The sequence below is a fragment of the Eucyclogobius newberryi genome, unplaced genomic scaffold, assembly GCF_026437365.1.
Source record: "Eucyclogobius newberryi isolate DKJ021-1_F unplaced genomic scaffold, fEucNew1.0.hap1 SCAF_19, whole genome shotgun sequence".
Classification (NCBI taxonomy): domain Eukaryota; kingdom Metazoa; phylum Chordata; class Actinopteri; order Gobiiformes; family Gobiidae; genus Eucyclogobius; species Eucyclogobius newberryi.
In genome coordinates, this window is record NW_027315823.1 from 11,554,646 (window position 1) to 11,573,095 (window position 18,450).

Sequence of the window (18,450 nt, forward strand, 5' to 3'; positions counted from 1 at the left end):
GTTGAATGGACTGGCCCCACAGTCCATCTCAGTCCTGATACAAATTTACACCCCTGCACCCACTCTGAGGTCCAACTAAAGCTGGTGAAACAGGCTATCTGTAAGTGACCGTTACAACATTACAGTACCGTTATCTACTCCTTAGATGAAATTACAAAAATATGCTCTCTTTATTAAAGGTTGAATGGACGATTTTTTTGGCATGAATCAGAGTCTTATTTCCTCGTGGCGAGGACTGCCGATTAGTCCTGCCACGTATCAATCATAAAACGCATCTATCGCTCACCTGCAGCCGCGTGCGGATCGTCCCACATTTCCGCGTGTCTAAGCGCATTGATCTATCATAATATAGTTCCCTCAGTATCAGTAAATGTTATATGTACGGCAGTAGCGTGCAGTGACTTTTAATGGATGGGCAAGCAGAATTGAGATGTTCATCAATATTTAGTAAATAACATTTGCACTAAAAGGTGAAAAAAAAAAACTGGTCTCCCGGGTGAACGCCTATCATACTGGGCAAAACATCCACCCCGTAGAAACGGTTGAATAGAGTAAATAGTCTGATCAATTCATTGCACAAATGAGTTGAATGGCTGCCTGTATTTCTAAATAATTTCTAATAATTACAAACAGTACAATCCAGTTTTACATGAAAATGAATTAATTGAATTAATTATTGATAACAAAATGTCTTAAAATTATGGATTTCAATTGTTTATTACATCGTAGTTGTTGGTGTAATTTTCATATATCTACAAGAGTAACCATGAGCATAGAAAATACAAAACTATCTGATTATACCGCGAAAAAGAATGTAAACAAAGTCATGTATTTACAAAGAACTCATTTTCCCATCGTGCTTTGCGCAGGGCGAGCGCTTCCTTGTGAAGATGGCGGCTCCCTTGACTCTGCTGCTGATTGTAGGAGTTTCTATCCGTTTATTTCTCTTCAGATCCAGTTTAGCGGATATCATCGCGGAGAGGGTCGAGGTCGTGTCTCCGCTCACCGCCTGGAAGAGAGGTAAGCGGCCTTTCGAGGTGAACTCAGCCCGCTTTTGGCCTCAGAGCCCGGTGTGATGCCCGCTCCCGTCCGCGCTGCGTGCGAGTGAATGGAAGCCAAACCGGTTTTGTGACAATGAGCCGTTTGACAGTTCGGTGCAAGACAAATCCTGTACACTTGTTGTTAGTGTTTATTGAGAGCATTAGTTTATGTGTGTCCTAATGTGTACTAATAATCTGACTTTGATTTATTTGACTGCAAAACCACAGCGCCCTTCCCTTTCTGTAATGTATTCAGACAAATAAAATGCATCATAATACGCCGATCAAAAACACACCAGAGTTTTCGAAAATCCAGCACAATATTGGAAATGATTGCGATAATTGGTGAAAAGAGGGAGCGTGAGACTATAGTGGTCTCATTTATAAAGCGTTATGTGTAATTCTTACTAAAAATGTGCCTCAGAAACTGCCTCAAAACCGCTCATTTTAGGTCAAGTTTTTTTTTAAAATAAATCCCGAACTTAAAGTTGAAAGTGACGTACGTAGCATTTTTACACGCACACATGCTTTATAAATGAGACCCCAGAACTGTCTCAATAATAATTCCGCCGGAACCTGACTGCAAACAGAGAGCCTCCCCACTCTGACTCCCCGAATGGGGATTGTCTCTATCTGCCCACTCAGGACCTGTATTTCCCTGCAGCTTTATCTATGATCCTGGTCATTTCAGACGTCTTATGTGTGTGACCAGTACAGTTAATAACTTCTAACATAAAGAGGAGAAAATACCTCCTCTTCATAACCAAGACATCCTCGGCACTCTCGGAGGCTCCATCCTTGGAGACCTCCTTGGGGACCTCCCCCTGGCTGCGAGCAGCGCTGGCATCCCTCACTGCATCCACTTTCACCTCTTTACCTGACACTTTCTTGACTGCATCCGCATAGGATATGCCTTCAGAGTTTTTAATTTTTTGCACCTCAGCAGCTCTTTTGCTAAACACTCATCGCCCGTAGGCAGAGCTATGCTCTTCCCCACAGTTACAGCACTTCAGTTTTGCTCCATCTTTACACTTCCCATACTCGTGATCTCCTGCACATTTACCACATATTTGCTTCCCTCTGCAGACCGCTACTATATATCGAATATATCCTATATATCTTACTTAAAGCAACGCAATGGCGGTGGAACATATGGCCTGACGCCATAGCTCATGTATCCAATGAACACCTTACTAGGCAGGCATTTCCCTTCAAGTTTTATCATTACTGACAGGCTGTCACATCTTTCTCCAAACCGGGTTGTTTTCAACCGCCTGGCGTCCACAACCGTAGCTCCAGTTAAATTCTCCTTAACTGTCACTATCGTAGGGACGCCTGTGATAACTCCTCTGACCGTGTTTCTTTCAGCGTCTGAAACAAGTGTTCTTTCCACCCAGACTTTTAATCTCAATCGCGTTCCTTCGCTTATCTTTGCACACAACCAGCAGCGAGCCATCTCTAAGGGCACTCGCATCTTTGACCTCTCCCACAGCCTTATTTAGGCTCGTCGTCAATGCCACTGGACTCCACTCCTTAAAGGAAGCATTTTCCTGTGCAAGCTTTATAATCACCTTACACTCTTTGCTCTCATTCCCGATATTAGCAGCTTCATCTTGCTTCTCACTGCCAGAACCTTCTGACACGAATGAGTTAAAGGACATTTTAGGTTTCCGGGTACCAACAGCCAGAAAAGTTTGCTCCTCCCCTCTGTCTAGATCACTACTGACCGTCGATCCACTCCTCTCCGCCATCTCCTGTCCCTCCGGACTGCCCCCTGCGCAGACCTGATCTAAAAAAAACACATTGAAACATGAAACAATGACATACATTTTACAAGTAATATAGATATGAAACTATTATGGATTTAGCATGACATTTTTATCGACTAAAACTATTAATTGTTTGACTAAATCTTGACTGAAATATAGTATAATAATAGTTATAATAGTATATACCAATGTAAATGTATTTTCATCAGTAATCCATCTTGAAACCTTCAGTCACCCTATTTCTACTTTTTCTTATTCATCCGTTTGACCCGTCGACTAATAAAATCCATTAGTTTGAGCTCTCGTAAAAGTCCTTTTGTTCTCTGTTCCAGTGGTCGAGGGTTTGGCGTTGCTGGACCTCGGAGTGTCGCCGTACGATGGAGACGTTTTCCACGAGGTGAGACGTTTTAACCTTTTCAAATTCAATTTATCACGCGGCAGTTAAGCGAAAAGTCTTAGTAGTGGCGCCGATTAGAACAGGAAAAAAATAGGTGTGATTCTAGGTTTAATTTGTGATTGACACTTTATTAACTCTCTGCCTTGTGTCCCCAGACTCCTCTCATCATATACTTATTTCATTTTGTCGTGGACTATGCGGAGATAACGTTTATGGTGAGGCCGGGAACATAAGTCTTTCGTTTTGACTTGTATAGGTTGTTTTTATCATTGTTCATTTTTTAATTTTGTGTTGCACCGAATCACCAAAGCAAGTTCCTATGTTTGTGAAACCTTTTCTGATTCTGTTTTAAGTGTGTTTTCCTGTGATTTTTTTTGACGTGTTTTTGTTTGTTTTTCCCTACAGCTAGCAGACGCCATCGCTGCGGTGGCGCTGTATTTGGCAGTCAAGGATTATAACGCACAAGTGGTGAGAAAAACCTGTTGCAAAAATGACAATGGCTTTGCTTTAGTCGGTGGAGTATTACAAAGTCTGTAAAATATCACGATAAACGATAATATTAAAAGTGCTTTGTGCCACCACTGAAAAACCTAAAGCCATTTCTAAATGTATAATATGGTATTGGAAAAATAAATGAATGAATTGATCAATAAATAATAAAATAAATAGATGGATACCGTATTTTCCAGAGAATAAGTCGCACCGGAGTATAAGTCGCATCAGCCGAAAAATGCATAATGTAGAAGGAAAAAAATGTATATAAGTTGCACTGGAGTATGAAATACGGTGTGTGTGTGAAAATAACAAATAATATCACATATAAGTTGCTCCAGAGTATAGGTATACAAGTATAAATATAAGTCGCACCCCGGCCAAAACTATGAAAAAAGGTGCAACTTATAGTCCGGAAAATACGGTAGATAGCAGAATAAACCACTCCAGTTTTATTTATATAGATGTTATTTAATCTTAATCTTACCACAAAAAATTATAAAAAGAAGGAACTGTTCAAAGAATCGCAACTTAAGTGCAAAGATGTGGTCGGAGCTTAGGGGTATGCCGAAATATTGTAATCTCTGGTATAATTTATATATATTTAAAGAACGGAAACGTTTGTCATATTCACTGTCTTGACGATTAAATTTGTGCAGGTCGTGATTTAACGACTACAAATGTTGTTAAATGTATTGGGTTCTTTAAAAAATAGTGTTAGATATCATAGAAATATATTTATTATCGCAAAATCGTGACATTTTCGTGTTGAGTAGAATCTCATCGAATCATGAGCGACACTGTGATTCCAAGCCCAAGTGGGAATTGGAACACAATGTAATTAAACAATGTTGTTAAAGTGCCTCTGACAGAACGGACGACTCATTGAACTAAAATGCGGTTGAGATGAATATATTTAGAATTTTGCTAAAATGTCCCGGAATAGCAAATTATTTTAGTTTTGTAATTTCACTTCCTGATGACATTGCATGAGGAAATTACCCAGCAAACACCGAGCAAACACTCATCTAATGTCACCATTTTTTTATTCGACAAATTAATGTTCAGAGTGTCAAAAAAAAGTTGTTTCTTTGTCTGATTTATACACAGACTTACTGACTGGAATGAGCGTCCCTTGTGTGATGTCACTTCCTGTCATTTCCCACAGATTTTTCACCTTTTTCACACACTCAATTGGTGTAAAGCTATAATATACAACTGGTATAAATCCGGCAAATAAAGTCAAAATTAGAACACTGTAAAAACCTGTCGTAGGCACTTTAACGGGGCATCTGGCATAAAATCCCGCCAAACCAATCGTGAAATAAGAAAGCGCAAACACCAGCACGTATTTCTAACTTATAACTACTGCTCCGTGTTTCCTTTCATTTGAACGTGTAATAACATGTCTGTCCACGCTCTGATTGACGTGATGTTCTTGACGGCGCCTTTCTTCAGTTGAAAAAGCAAAGATTGGAGCTGGAGGCCGACCGCTACCCCATGGACTGTCTGGAACTGGTCCGGAGCCCCACGCAAATGTACTACATCCCCCTCAAGGTTGCCATGTTGTAAGTTTGCCTTTGTATACCGTATTTTCCGAACTATAAGTCGCACCGGACTATAAGTCGCACCAGCCAAAAAATGCATAATAGAGAAGAAAAAAAAAACCTATATAAGTTGCACTGGAAGCAGAACATTTAATCTTGAAATGCAATTTTAAATAATAACAGATTAGAGAACATGGTGAATAGGTGTACGTATGCTAACGCTAACACCTTCAGCTACATGACGCACAGACAACGAACTATGGTAAGTGGTATGTTAACGTAACATATTAAGTTATTCAGATAACTATAGCATAAAGAACATGCTAACAAGTTTACCAAAGCATCAGTTTTACCCCAAATCACTAAATCCATTGAATTCTTCTTCCTCCGTGTCACTTCTAAACAACTCCACAAACTCCGGAGGTAGAGGAAGTGCAGATTCTTCTTCTTCGCTTAGAGCCTAGAGCGCCCTCTTGTGGTTGTCACTGCGAAAATAATGAATAATATCATAAATAAGTCGCTCTGGAGTATAAGTCTCACCCCGGCCAAAACTATGAAAAAAGGTGCGACTTCTAGTCTGGAAAATACGTTAAATGATCCCCACAATCCTCCTCTCGATAAACCTCCGTAAAGACCAAACCCTGAGTGATTTTCTATGCCCCTTTCGCAGTTACATGTTGAACCCCTTCACCGTTCTGTCGTGCGTGGCCAAGTCCACGTGTGGCCTCAACAACGCCGTCCTGGCCCTCTTCTTCCTCTGCACCATCAAGAGTACGTTTGGCTTTCCATCGGTTCGGCTTTCGATTGAACGTTATGCTTGGTGCTGATGAGTTGTTTTGTTTGTCGACCAGAGAACACCATGTTGAGTGCCATATTCCTGGCCCTGGCCACGTACCAGTCCATCTACCCGGTGACGCTCTGTGCTCCGGCCCTGCTCTACATCATGCAGGTGAGTCCTCGCCATGCTCAGTCGTTTAGAAAGACCAGTGTTGAGTCTGAGCCGGCGTGTTGATCCGCGCTTTATTCAGTGTGATTCAAAGCGGCACAGTTTTACATTTAATATTTATGAGATTAGAATTCACCTTTTGTTCTCTGGATTAAACACGGTAACGCTCCTCGTGCCTTTTAGTGCCGAGTTTATCAAAGGAGACGAGCGAATACACTTCAGCGCTCGCGAAGCAAAACGTCCCAAGTGCAGTTTTCTTTTCGACATCGTGGAGCAGAATTATGGAACGACTTTATGAATGCATCGATACCAAACAGTAAAAGGTATCTAAAAGAAATATTGCTCAATAAATAAAAATCATGATTATTAAGTTAAAAAAACAAAAAAAATAATCTGTTTTTTGTATAATCGTAATACTAATTTGTGTATATTCTTTGAAAAGCAATAGGCATTGGGAAAAAATATATATATAAAGAAATATAATACAATTTAAACAAATATTTTGTTTTGTTCTGGAATTTTTTTTTTTTTTAATGGTAAAAAAACCCAAAATCTGTTCAATGTGATTTTCATCTATGAATCATTTGTCCAAAAAAAGGAAAAAGAAAACTTTTCAGTCTATTTGCGCTCGCTAAATACTTAATTGTAGGTGTGGCCTTAAGGACGACACTTTCGTGTTTCTGCCACACTCCATCACACTTTTATTTTATATAAATGTCTGTATTTATTAAGTGAAAATAAATGAATACAAATGCAGTGTAACCGATGGTCTAAAATGTATTTAGCAATAATACATACTTATTGACATTTGGGCATTATTTCTTTGCATTTTATTTCAAGGATTGTTTTTTTTGTAATGTGAATAGAAATGCAGTTACACTGTATAGTTGGCTGTAACCTAGCAATATTAATCATGTCCCGATAATACAATATGTGTGCGAAACATGTCTTTTATGTGGATATCCTTCAAAACTGGTGTTAAAAATGAGTCAAAATCATGTCTTGATTAGGTAGAATCGCAAACTGCATTAGAATTCAATTTTCACAATAATAAACTAACAATAAAATATCAGAATACTATTATTGCAGCAGTCAGGGTACAGCAAATGTTATTATATCAATGAAATACATTTACATTTTTATTGCTTTTTATTGCAAAAGTGAAAGCCTTGTGTGGGCCTTGCATAGACTAAGATTTTGGTTGGGATTTTGGGTGAGGAAGAAGAATGAACATGGAACGCTGAGACAAAAGGCACAATATTTAAAGGAATCCCCCACAATTGTACGAATTAAGTCTGATCAAACACACACTGCATATTAAAATGTTTTTTTTTGCTAAAATGGGTCTGAAAATGTTACCCAGAAGTCCAGAAATATCACTCTATTAAGCTTTTATCCGAGTTATTTCGTTGATATTCTCCATTTGCGACGCCTTGAACTCCCTCGTGTGCCCCCGCAGCGGCTCTACATCCCGGTGAACTACCGCTGGGCCAGCTTTTGGTGGTTCGTGGCCGAGTACCTGTTCGTTTACCTGGGCAGTCTGTTCGTCATCGTCTGCCTCTCCTTCTTCTTGCTGGGCTCCTGGGACTACATCGCCTCCGTCTACGGGTTCATGTACGTCCGCTCGGCTCCACACGACCTCTAAGAACATTCTGCTCTGTACATTTTATTCCACTTCTGATTCACAAATATATATATATATACGCTAGATAATTATGGTACAATGCTACAATATTATGCAAAGGAGAATACCTTAGTAATTAACTAGAAGATACTCTGCAAAAGTGATTATCCAGATGAGTTATAATGACTTTAATTAAGGATATTTATCTTCATTTTAGTATTTTTGACAAGTTAAGCTATATTTACTTACTAAACTTGTCTTATTTTATTTATTTCAAGATGTTTGACATATTTCGATGCATTAATTGCTATTTTAAACCAAATCTTTGCCAATTGGAGTAACAAACGTTTTCTTACCCCACTGGCAAATAAATGTTATCTTATCTTGTATTTTATGATGAGAAATGATCTCATAACCAGTCCAAAATGTATTAACGTATTTTCTGGACTATAAGTCGCACCGGAGTTTAAGTCGCACCAAAAAATGCATAATAGAGAAGAAAAAAAACATATACAAGTTGCACTGGAGTATGAAATGCAGTTGCAAGTGTGAAAATAACAAATAATATCACATAAATTGCTCCGGAGTATAAGTATATAAGTATAAATATAAGTATAAGTCGCACCCCGGCTAAAACTATGAAAAAAATACGATATATGATTATAAATGATCTCATAACCATTTCAAAATGTCTTGAAATTCAGTTAAAACAACTCTCAATCCAGATTAAAATTCTGAATTCGAGTCATTCCAAGATAGGCAAGATATTTTCCAAACGCTTCTTGGTGTGAGAATGTAAGAATCGCTTGCAGAAAAGGTCTCTAGGAGAATCTGCATTGAAAGTAAGTGAAGTATTGGGCTTTTTGAATGATTTCCTCTGACCCTTCTGCGCAGCTTGTCCGTCCCAGACCTGACTCCTAACATCGGCCTCTTCTGGTATTTCTTCGCCGAGATGTTTGAACACTTCAGGCTGTTCTTCCTCTGCGTCTTTCAGATCAACGTGTTCTTCTACACCATTCCTCTCTCCATCAAACTCAAGTAGGTCCTGTGTCCGCGTACCCACTGGTCCAAAGCATCGTGACGACACTGTTTGTGAAGTAGTACAGCTCTACATGTGAAGGCCATGTTGAGGAGACGAGGCCACACTATGCAACGTCTCCATGGATATGTTATTGCTTTGCCCCAAATATTCCAAAATATGACATTAAACATGTCTCTCTGTCACCTTTATTCAATTACATGCGTTTTATGTCTCACAAATGCCTTCAAAACCATGCTGTTACTGTGGGTCTCCTCTCTTCAGACCTGCCTCCATGGAGCAGTTTAAAGATGGTAAAGCTAGGTATTGTAGCTTTAATGCCATACTGTGGAACATTCCAGGCAAAGCAATAACACCTCCATACAAGTAGGTAGCAGATCCTTCACCAGAAAAGTTACATGGTACACTTCAAAACAAAACAAAACAGGCATTACATTTGATTAGCGGCGCTGTGTGGTTTATTTTTATTTTATTTATTAATCTTTCTTTGACCAGGTAAAACCCACTGAGATCGGAATCTCTTTTTGCACATTTGCACTAAAATAAAACCATCGGACAGGATTAAAACAGGGCTACATTTAAAGGTGAAAACAAAGTTTAAAGGATCAGAACTGGTCAGATAATGGTTTATAATGGAGGACTACGTCAGGGAAGGCCACCAGGGGGCAGTGTGGATGAAGTGTTCAGAGCTCTCGGGAGGGAGCCAAAACTTTGATGCCTGGACAAGTAGGTCAGAGCACTGCCTGAACTGGAGTATCAGAATTGCCTTAGACCTGGTTTAGTCCTGGTTTAGTCCTGGTTTAGTCCTGGTTTAGGCCTGGTTTAGTCCTGGTTTAGTCCTGGTGTATTGTATTGATAGCCTTGTATTGTGTATAGTATTGAATCATGCAGAACTGTATCTTCCCGTTGTATTTTCTTGGAGTACGTGATCACCATTAGTATCTGCTTGTTTTCCAGGGAGCAGCCGGTGTTCCTGATGTTCATGCAGTTGGCTGTGATCTCCATCTTTAAGTCGTACCCCACCGTGGGAGACATGGCTCTGTACCTGGCCCTCCTGCCGCTCTGGAGTCACCTGCACAGATGTGAGCTGCCAATAATAACACACTGTTTATTCATTACCCACAGATGGAGGCTGCTGAAGGGAGGTCTGGAGAGGCAAATGATTTTAGAAGTAAAGTAGTACATTCTAACCTGGCACATGTCAGATTGATGTGTAGTACTCGAGTTGAGGGACATGGAGATAATAGCCTAACCCTAACCTAAACACTTTTTATGTTCTAAATCATGAGCTGCCAAACTAAAGGTACTCAAGAGTGTTTAATGGCCGATAACAACACAAACAATGCATAATATGTGTCCTTTAAGTAAAAATATTAGTATATGTACATTTTGCAGTGGATACTTTTTATCAAGTATTAGTTCTTTCTACTCCACTACATTTTTTAACAGGATCATAAGATAGTAAAAAGTACTTCTCTTTACTATTTGAGACTGGCTGAGGGGTTTATTTTAGCGCGTTTATATTTGAGTTAACGTCACAGCTTTGAACAGACTAAAATATACAAATGAAAACAGCAAGAAAAATTAGGAAATGGATTCAAAAAAAGATCTTATTCCAGAACATTACTTTCGATGTTTAAACAGTTGTTAAAATCTGTCTGAAATACTTTTACTTTCCACTACGAAAGTGATTTTTTATACGGGAACTTCAATATTTTTTATATTATGTCACACTTTTACTAGAGTGATTATTGTGCTTCTGTATCCATACTTTATTTTAAGTAACGCAATTGAATACCATATTTTCCGGACTATAAATCGCACTGGAGTATAAGTTGCACCAGCCAAAAAATGCATAATAAAGAAGAAAAAAGCATATATGTTGCACACTGGAGTATGAAATGCAGTTGCTCTGGATTATAAGTATATAAGTATAAATATAAGTATAAGTCACACCCTGGCCAAAACTGTGAAAAAAGGTGCAACTTATAGAGACTGAAGCATCCCTGACCTCGATCTGTCGTCTCTTGTTTACGCTGTCGTAACTAAACGTCTTGCTGTTCCTCCTCAGTCCTGCGGAACATCTTCCTGGTCACGTGTGTGCTGATCGCCTGCTCCGCCCTGTTCCCTGTGCTGTGGCATCTGTGGATCTACGCCGGCAGTGCCAACTCCAACTTCTACTACGCCATCACGCTGCTCTTCAATGTGGCTCAGGTGAGAAGGACTTTGGTCATCCTCTGCCCGGTAACGGCGGCATTAGAAATGAGAGCAGCTCATACACTTAATAAAACTCTATGGACTATATTGTATTTGGACACGGGTATTTTGTTCACTCCTGACGAGGAAATGTCTGATTAAAGCTTCTCCCATTTTTATATTGTATCAAATCAAATAAATCTATTTTTGTAAGGCCCAAAATCACAACAACAGTTGCCTCTGAGGGCCACAGGGAGAAATGAATCAACAATGTCTGTGGTGGCGATGAAGTCAGACAATGTCTGTGGTGGCGAGGCAGTCAGACAATGTCTGTGGTGGCGAGGGACGATGTCCCAGGGTCCTCTGTCCTTAGACTCTCCTTCTCGGCCAGGAAAAACTACAAAAAAAACCTCTTTGGGAAAAAAGCGTAGAAACCTGGAGGAGTTCCAGTGAAGGAGAGATCCGACTCTCACAGACGGACAGACGGACACAAGGAGACTGGAGCTGGACCCACTCTGCAGGCAGATGAGGGACCGACTGAGGCGAACTGGACCCACTCTTCAGGCAGATGAGGGACCGTCGGAGGCGAGCTGGACCCACTCTTCAGGCAGATGAGGGACCGTCCACACAGGGCAGGGACCACTTCACCAGGAGAGGGACATCTGGGTCCACAGGTCCTCAGGAGTGAGAGAAAGAAAAAGAAGGCGGTGAACAGTTTGCAAGTGGAATTAAAAAATAAATATTGTTTGATAGCATAAGTAGTCAGAAGAATATTCATGTGCAATTACTGTCACATGCAATGGTATTTATTTATTTATTTATTTGTCTATGGGAGTTTTTATTTATTTATAGGAGATCTTCTACTGAAAGTGTTTTTCAGACTTCCTATAAGTGATCTGTTCTTCTGTATCTACCTCTGTATCTACCTGCGTTGCACCAATGAAATTTCCCCATGTGGGACAATAAAGGAATATCTTATCTTATCTTATCTTAAGAAGAGGATAGTCCTCAAGCTGTCATACTTCCCCCCGCATAGTTACTCCTAGGGCAGCGTAGCTAAAGCTGTGGGTTTATGTTTCTGTTCCTAACTAGTCTGACCATAAGCGATTTCGAAGAGGAACGTTTTAATCCTGGACTTAAATGAAGAGACTGTGTCAGCATATTTAACATGGGTCGGGAGCTGATTCCATAACACAGGAGCTTGGTAGCTAAACGCTCTACCTCCTACAGTACTTTTAGAGACTCTTGGCACCACCAGAAGGCCAGCATTCTGAGAGCGAAGAGCTCTGTTTGGATGATATGGTTCTATAGCATCTTTGAGGTAGGATGGGGCCATGTCATTTATGGCTTTGTAGGTCAGGAGTAGAATTTTGAATTTGATTCTAGACTCGACGGGGAGCCAGTGAAGAGACTTCAGCACCGGCGTAATGTGCTCTCTTCTTTTTGTTCCTGTTAGTAATCTTGCTGCTGCATTTTGAACCAGTTGAAAGCTTTTTATGGAGCTTTTAGGACACGCTGCAAGCAGGAGTTACAGTAGTCTAATCTAGTCGTTACAAATGCATGGATAAGTTTTTCGGCATCACTTTTAGGCAGGATTCTTCTGATTTTGGCGATGTTGCACAAATGGAAATAGGCTGTTTTACAAGCTTGATTTATATGAGCTTTAAATGAGAGTTCCTGGTCAAATAAGACTCCAAGATTTCTTACAGTAGAACTAGAGTTCTACTAGACTATTGTAGGTGTCAAACAACGTGAGTGCAAAAAATAAATGTCTGATTTAACATGGAATATAAACTAAACCAGAATTAATATGTTTTTACTTTTTGTTTCCAAATCAGATGGTGGATTTTTAACTTTATTTATTTATTTATGTATTTATTTATTTACTATGGTTACTGTGAATTATCATAGCATCATAATTGTAATCATTATTAAGTGTAATTATTAGACTAACAGTGGGTACAGTTTTGTTACATGGATAATCTGATAATCCAATAATTAGATCTCATTTTGGTGTGTGTTTAAAAGCACATGTGTATGGATTTTTAGAGTTTTATTTAGAAAAATCTCATTTAAAGGTGTCATAACATGCTTTTTTTCACGTTTCGTAGTCTATCCTAAGTGTATAATTGATAATAATAAGGGTTGTGCAACACCCTTAACATAATAGTTAAGAAATATCACCCAGACCTTGGACCCCCTCACCAACCCGGAAATGCAAACGGCTTGGTTTGATATTCGCCCCCACCCTTGCGAAAAGCGATCTGGCTGGTGACGCGTGCTTGCCCTTATGACGCGGTCTTGCACCCACCCCCCGTCAGTTTGGAGATTCGAGGAAAGGAGATAGTCTGTAATATAGCTAAACACTGCGGGAATCAATCAAAAAAACACTCTGGGTACATATATGAAGCACACATGGCAATGTAAGAAGGTTAAAAGCTCTGAAAAGTCGATTTTGCATGTTATGGGACCTTTTAAAGAGTAATTTAACCTTTTTTTTTTTTTTTTTAGAAAAGTTTTTTTAACAGTGTAAACAATTTAATCGTATCTCCAACTGAGCATTATCTGATTTCTGGTGTCATCAGACGATTAAATATTATGTAAACGGTTCCATCTGATGGAGCGTAATCTGATTTGTCCTTTTTTGCATGATTTTCCTCCAGGAGTGAACAAACTAATGAGGACAAAAATGAAAGAGAAAATGTTAAAGATTGAAATTGTCTTTTTAAAATTCATACAAATGCAGCACTAACCCCTTTTTAATGTAAACACGCAGCAAAAATAACCATAGACTTATTTTGATGATAGTAATTGTTATCTGGATTTTATAAACTCAAACACATTCTTTCAAGACGCCTTCATGTGTTTGGTTGATAATATATTTTCAAAGTCTCAATGTACATTAGAAATAATCTTTTAACTGCCTGACTAATCGCCCTAAAACAAAAAATAAGTTAATTAAGTTAAATAAAATGAAATAAATAAAATAATTAGAATAAAATAGAATAAATAAAATAGAATAAATAAATAAAATATGTTAAATAAAATAAATAAATAAATACATTGTTATTTGCACTATGAAGACTCGTGCATGTGGAAATCTTTTATAACAAAGGCAGTGGCAGTTACAAATATTCTTCTAAATAAATGGTTGTTAGACTTAATCCTTAATTTCAGCCCTAATGTAAATGCAGCAAACCCATCGTCCGCTTGCGTGATTCCTTTCTTTCCCTCCTCAGATTCTGCTGGTGTCGGATTACTTCTACGCCTTCCTGCGGCGGGAACACCACCTCACGTACGGACTCTACCTGAAGAAGAAGGACGGCTCAGAGGCCACGCTCGTATTAAAATAACACTGTCAAAACAATGTTTTCAGTCACATTTTAACACGTACACCAGTGGACGGGCACTATACGAAGTATACGAGTATTATCCTCAGAGGGGAGAGGAATCTAACCTCCGAGGGCTTACACGATATGAGAACGCTCGGAACAGTGTTGGTGGAAGAAGCCGTCCGACTGATCGTATTACCCCGAAACACAAACGTGGGATGTAGACTATGCCTTTTTTTTACTCCTCTACAAACACAATCGACATCGTAAACATCTGACTTTTACTTTAAACCTTCCTTTCGTCTTGCAAGATCTCTGTTTTTGTTTACCCTCAGTTTGCTGAAATAATTCCTGTTGTGTGCACTCAATTTGCTGACGTTTTGTCGAGTTCTGAAACACCAGAGGCTTTTACTCATAGGAATGATGTGACGAATGTTCAAATGTCAAACAGCAGTTTATGAGTCTCTTACGTGACTTAAAGGACACACATTATGCAAAAGGAATAGGTGTTCTAACATAACATTACAACATCAAAAACATACCTGGAGTTGTATTTTTCTGTTTCATTAATCCTGTTGAGTAAGTCCTCTTTCCTTCGAGCCGTTTGAAATTTCCCAGTTTCGTGATGTCATAGGCAGAGCTACTGCGCTGTTTTTGAGTCCTTGCGTCATCACAAAGACTGACAAAGACCTGAGCGTTTTTGACTCGAATCACGATCATTGCAACTGTGTGCCTACATTAGCATGCCGGGGGTAAGCTAGGTTTCTCTATCGCCTCTTTGTAATTCTCGCCGCTGCCAGTAGATGGAGCTCTAAATCAATTCCTGACACTGTAAAAATGTGCTTTTTCTAGACACATTTTTTCACAGTTTTAACAAAAGTTCTGAAGAGCATGTTTAAAGGACAATTACAATACAAAAAAATGCGTAATATTTGTCCTTCAAGAAATAATGTATGGCCTTACGATTGACAGAAATATGTCAGTTCTATTACTAAGGAAAAGTAACGTTCATAGTACATTTGAATCGAGCTGATGTTTTTCTATATTTCATGAACTAAGCTTGTTTTTCATACTATCCCTTTTAAAAAATCTTACTGTAGAAGAGGAAAGTAATTTGAGACCATTTTAAAGTGAGCTGCATGTGTCTTGTCACTCCCCAATTTTAACATTGATCTTCTAATAATTTTTTTTTTCTTCTTATGCTTAAAGATTTGCATTTAGGCTACCCCAAATAAATTGTCTGTTTGCTGTAACCCGAGTCAACATTTTTCAAGTGGCTCGGACGGTAGTCGGAGTGACCACCAGGGGTCAGGCTTCAACAGTCAATGGCGGAAAACGTCTCTATCAACCCGATCGGGAGACTAAATCTCCCGATTTTAAGATATTTTACGCCGCCATCCTTTATTTTGGTAGCAAAGGCGAGCGGGGGGAACATGCGGGGGACATGGGCGCCGCCATGTTTGTTGTGATGACGCTGGTCATGTTTCAATCCCAGAATTCATTTGCGCAAGTCGAATTTCACACCCTGACAGAGAAACACATGTCCTATGGAGACTTAAGTGGCGCTGACAGAGTCAAACCAACCTGTCACAAGCAATATCGAACACCAAAGCAATGGAAGGAGTACTTTTACGGACTACGACAGTCTGAGGACTACGAAAAGTCTGAGGAATAAAGTCTGGCGGTAATGCAACAATTGGATGCCAACCGCCATAAAACAACAACAACAACAACAACAATATCGCAGTTCTTATGCGCGTTCTTTTTTGTTACAGTCGCATGTGGAGGACTGATAATGAGTACGCTCATGTGTTGCGCGATGCGTTCTCAGTGCTTTGAGATGAAAGATAGGTTTATCAGCATGATGAAAATATTCGACACGGCAGTTTAGGAAAGTCCGGTCGGTGAGTCGGCGAAATAATTGAAAAATAAAAGATTTTGATGTTTTTTCAACAAAATGCTGATATTTTTTTTCCAGTTGGCTTGTTTCATAGCGGGTCAGTCGTGTTACGGCAAACAGACATGTTATTTTGCCTAGCCTTATCTTAATTATAATGCATTTGGATATTTGGTGCACCAATGGTTAAGATTGTATTAAGGTTGATTTATTTGTAACACCACCTTCATTCAAAACTGCAACTATTATTAATAATATACATTATTTTAACAGAACTTCAAATATCTGGGCTGTTTTAATTATTTTTTTGGGAGTTACTTTAGCAAATGTCCCCTTTTTGTGTGAAGGCCAATGAATGAACAATGTCATATTTATTTATTTTACTGCACTGTAAAGATTTATTTTGTGTTCATTTCCCTGTTTTGATGCATTTTGCTTTCTTAAAAATATATTAAAATGTTGGGTTTAGTAAAACAAATGGTATTGCTTTATGCACATAACACAAATGCAACCATTATGAACAGAAGATTGTCTATTTTGTCTATTGTGTCAGTTTAGTTTGACATTTTAACTACATTTTATCCATGGACGGTATATAAAGTGCCATATGTAGGATTTAGCCCTGATCATTTTCACACCCCGACTGTCTGTGTACTAGTGCTTTCAACGTTGGACTATAAAACATCTCTGCTAGTTTCCATGGAGATGAGGCATAACATCTTGCATGTATTCAATTACAGCCGTTTACTCTGCTCAAAATACATTGAAAAACATCACGTATTCTCACTGTTCAGCGGGTTCTTCTCATCACTGATCCGACTCGTAACTGTTCTGCTTTTCTCCATGGAGATCGGTAAGTTTAAAGCCGTATTGCCGGCAAATCTCTCTACGGGCGAAGTTACATTGCACCTTTTAATTCTAGTGTAGTACTCCGATATAGGGTAACTACAACGTGTTATGTTTTATATTAACACTTAAAGGCAAAGCAATAACATCTCCATGGAGACGAGCAGGTGACCAACCCTCCACTGGAGAAGTTAGCCTACATAGACCACCTTTAAGAAAGCTAACACTTGCTGCATTAAAGTTTGCGTTTACGTTTTAGAATTTGATTTTGTAATAATCTCAGACGGCCTACGTAACTCTGAGATTTACTGTTTTTAAAATAAATGTAGGCTAATCTGAAAAAAATCACACTTTTCTTCGTTTATGCTGGCAATAGATGGGACGTTGGACTTTGTGCCGGTTTTTGTTTCATGTGCATAGGCCCAATAATTAGAGATGTGACCCATAAACCAGGTCAACAAATCCACTCTGACATTTTAATCAACATCATTCTGACCTGTTTTTAGTTCAAATCAATTTATTTTTATAAGGCCCAAAATCACAACAACAGTTGCCTCTGAGGGCCACAGGGAGAAATTAATCAACAATGTCTGTGGTGGCGAGGGACGACGTCCCAGGGTCCTCTGTCCTTAGACCCTCCTTCTCGGCCAGGAAAAACTACAAAAAAAACCTCTTTGAGAAAAAAGCGTAGAAACCTGGAGGAGTTCCAGTGAAGGAGAGATCGAACTCTCACAGACGGACAGACGGACACGAGGGAGACTGGAGCTGGACCCACTCTTCAGGCAGATGAGGGACCGACTGAGGTGAACTGGACCCACTTTTCAGGCAGATGAGGGACCGTCTGAGTCGAGCTGGACCCACTCTTCAGGCAGATGAGGGACCGACGAAGGCGAGCTGGACCCACTCTTCAGGCAGATGAGGGACCGACTGAGGCGAACTGGACCCACTCCTCAGGCAGATGAGGGACCGTTCACACAGGGCAGGGACCACTTCACCAGGAGAGGGACATCTGGGTCCACAGGTCCTCAGGAGTGAGAGAAAGAAAAAGAAGGCGGTGAACAGTTTGCAAGTGGAATTAAAAAATAAATATTGTTTGATAGCATAAGTAGTCAGAAGAAGAGGATAGTGCTCAAGCTGCCATACTTCCCCCAGCACAGTTACTCCTAGGGCAGCGTAGCTAAAGCTGTGGGTTTATATTTCTGTTCCTAACTAGTCTGACCATAAGCGATTTCGAAGAGGAACGTTTTAATCCTGGACTTAAATGAAGAGACTGTGTCAGCATATTTAACATGGGTCGGGAGGTGATTCCATAACAGTTCTAGATT

At 39.5% G+C, this 18,450-nt stretch overlaps 1 protein-coding gene across 1 annotated transcript; it reads left to right on the plus strand.

Moving 5' to 3' along the window:
• Positions 1 to 862: 862 nt before the first annotated feature.
• On the plus strand, positions 863 to 16,757 carry pigu (phosphatidylinositol glycan anchor biosynthesis, class U). The gene is made up of 12 exons (XM_072451749.1): positions 863 to 1,020; positions 3,142 to 3,206; positions 3,362 to 3,421; positions 3,612 to 3,674; positions 5,157 to 5,266; positions 5,916 to 6,016; positions 6,097 to 6,194; positions 7,651 to 7,805; positions 8,710 to 8,853; positions 9,812 to 9,936; positions 10,926 to 11,068; positions 14,290 to 16,757. The coding sequence occupies exons 1-12, from the start codon at positions 891 to 893 to the stop codon at positions 14,401 to 14,403; spliced, it is 1,308 nt and encodes a 435-aa protein (XP_072307850.1). The 5' UTR covers positions 863 to 890; the 3' UTR covers positions 14,404 to 16,757.
• Positions 16,758 to 18,450: the final 1,693 nt, after the last annotated feature.

Bases quoted from the DNA above. Each gene is read 5' to 3' on its own strand.
- pigu (XM_072451749.1), top strand. From the start codon at position 891: ATGGCGGCTCCCTTGACTCTGCTGCTGATTGTAGGAGTTTCTATCCGT. The intron at 3,675-5,156 runs GTGAGAAAAACC...GCCTTTCTTCAG, and splicing joins AGGATTATAACGCACAAGTG to TTGAAAAAGCAAAGATTGGA. The intron at 11,069-14,289 runs GTGAGAAGGACT...TTCCCTCCTCAG, and splicing joins TGCTCTTCAATGTGGCTCAG to ATTCTGCTGGTGTCGGATTA.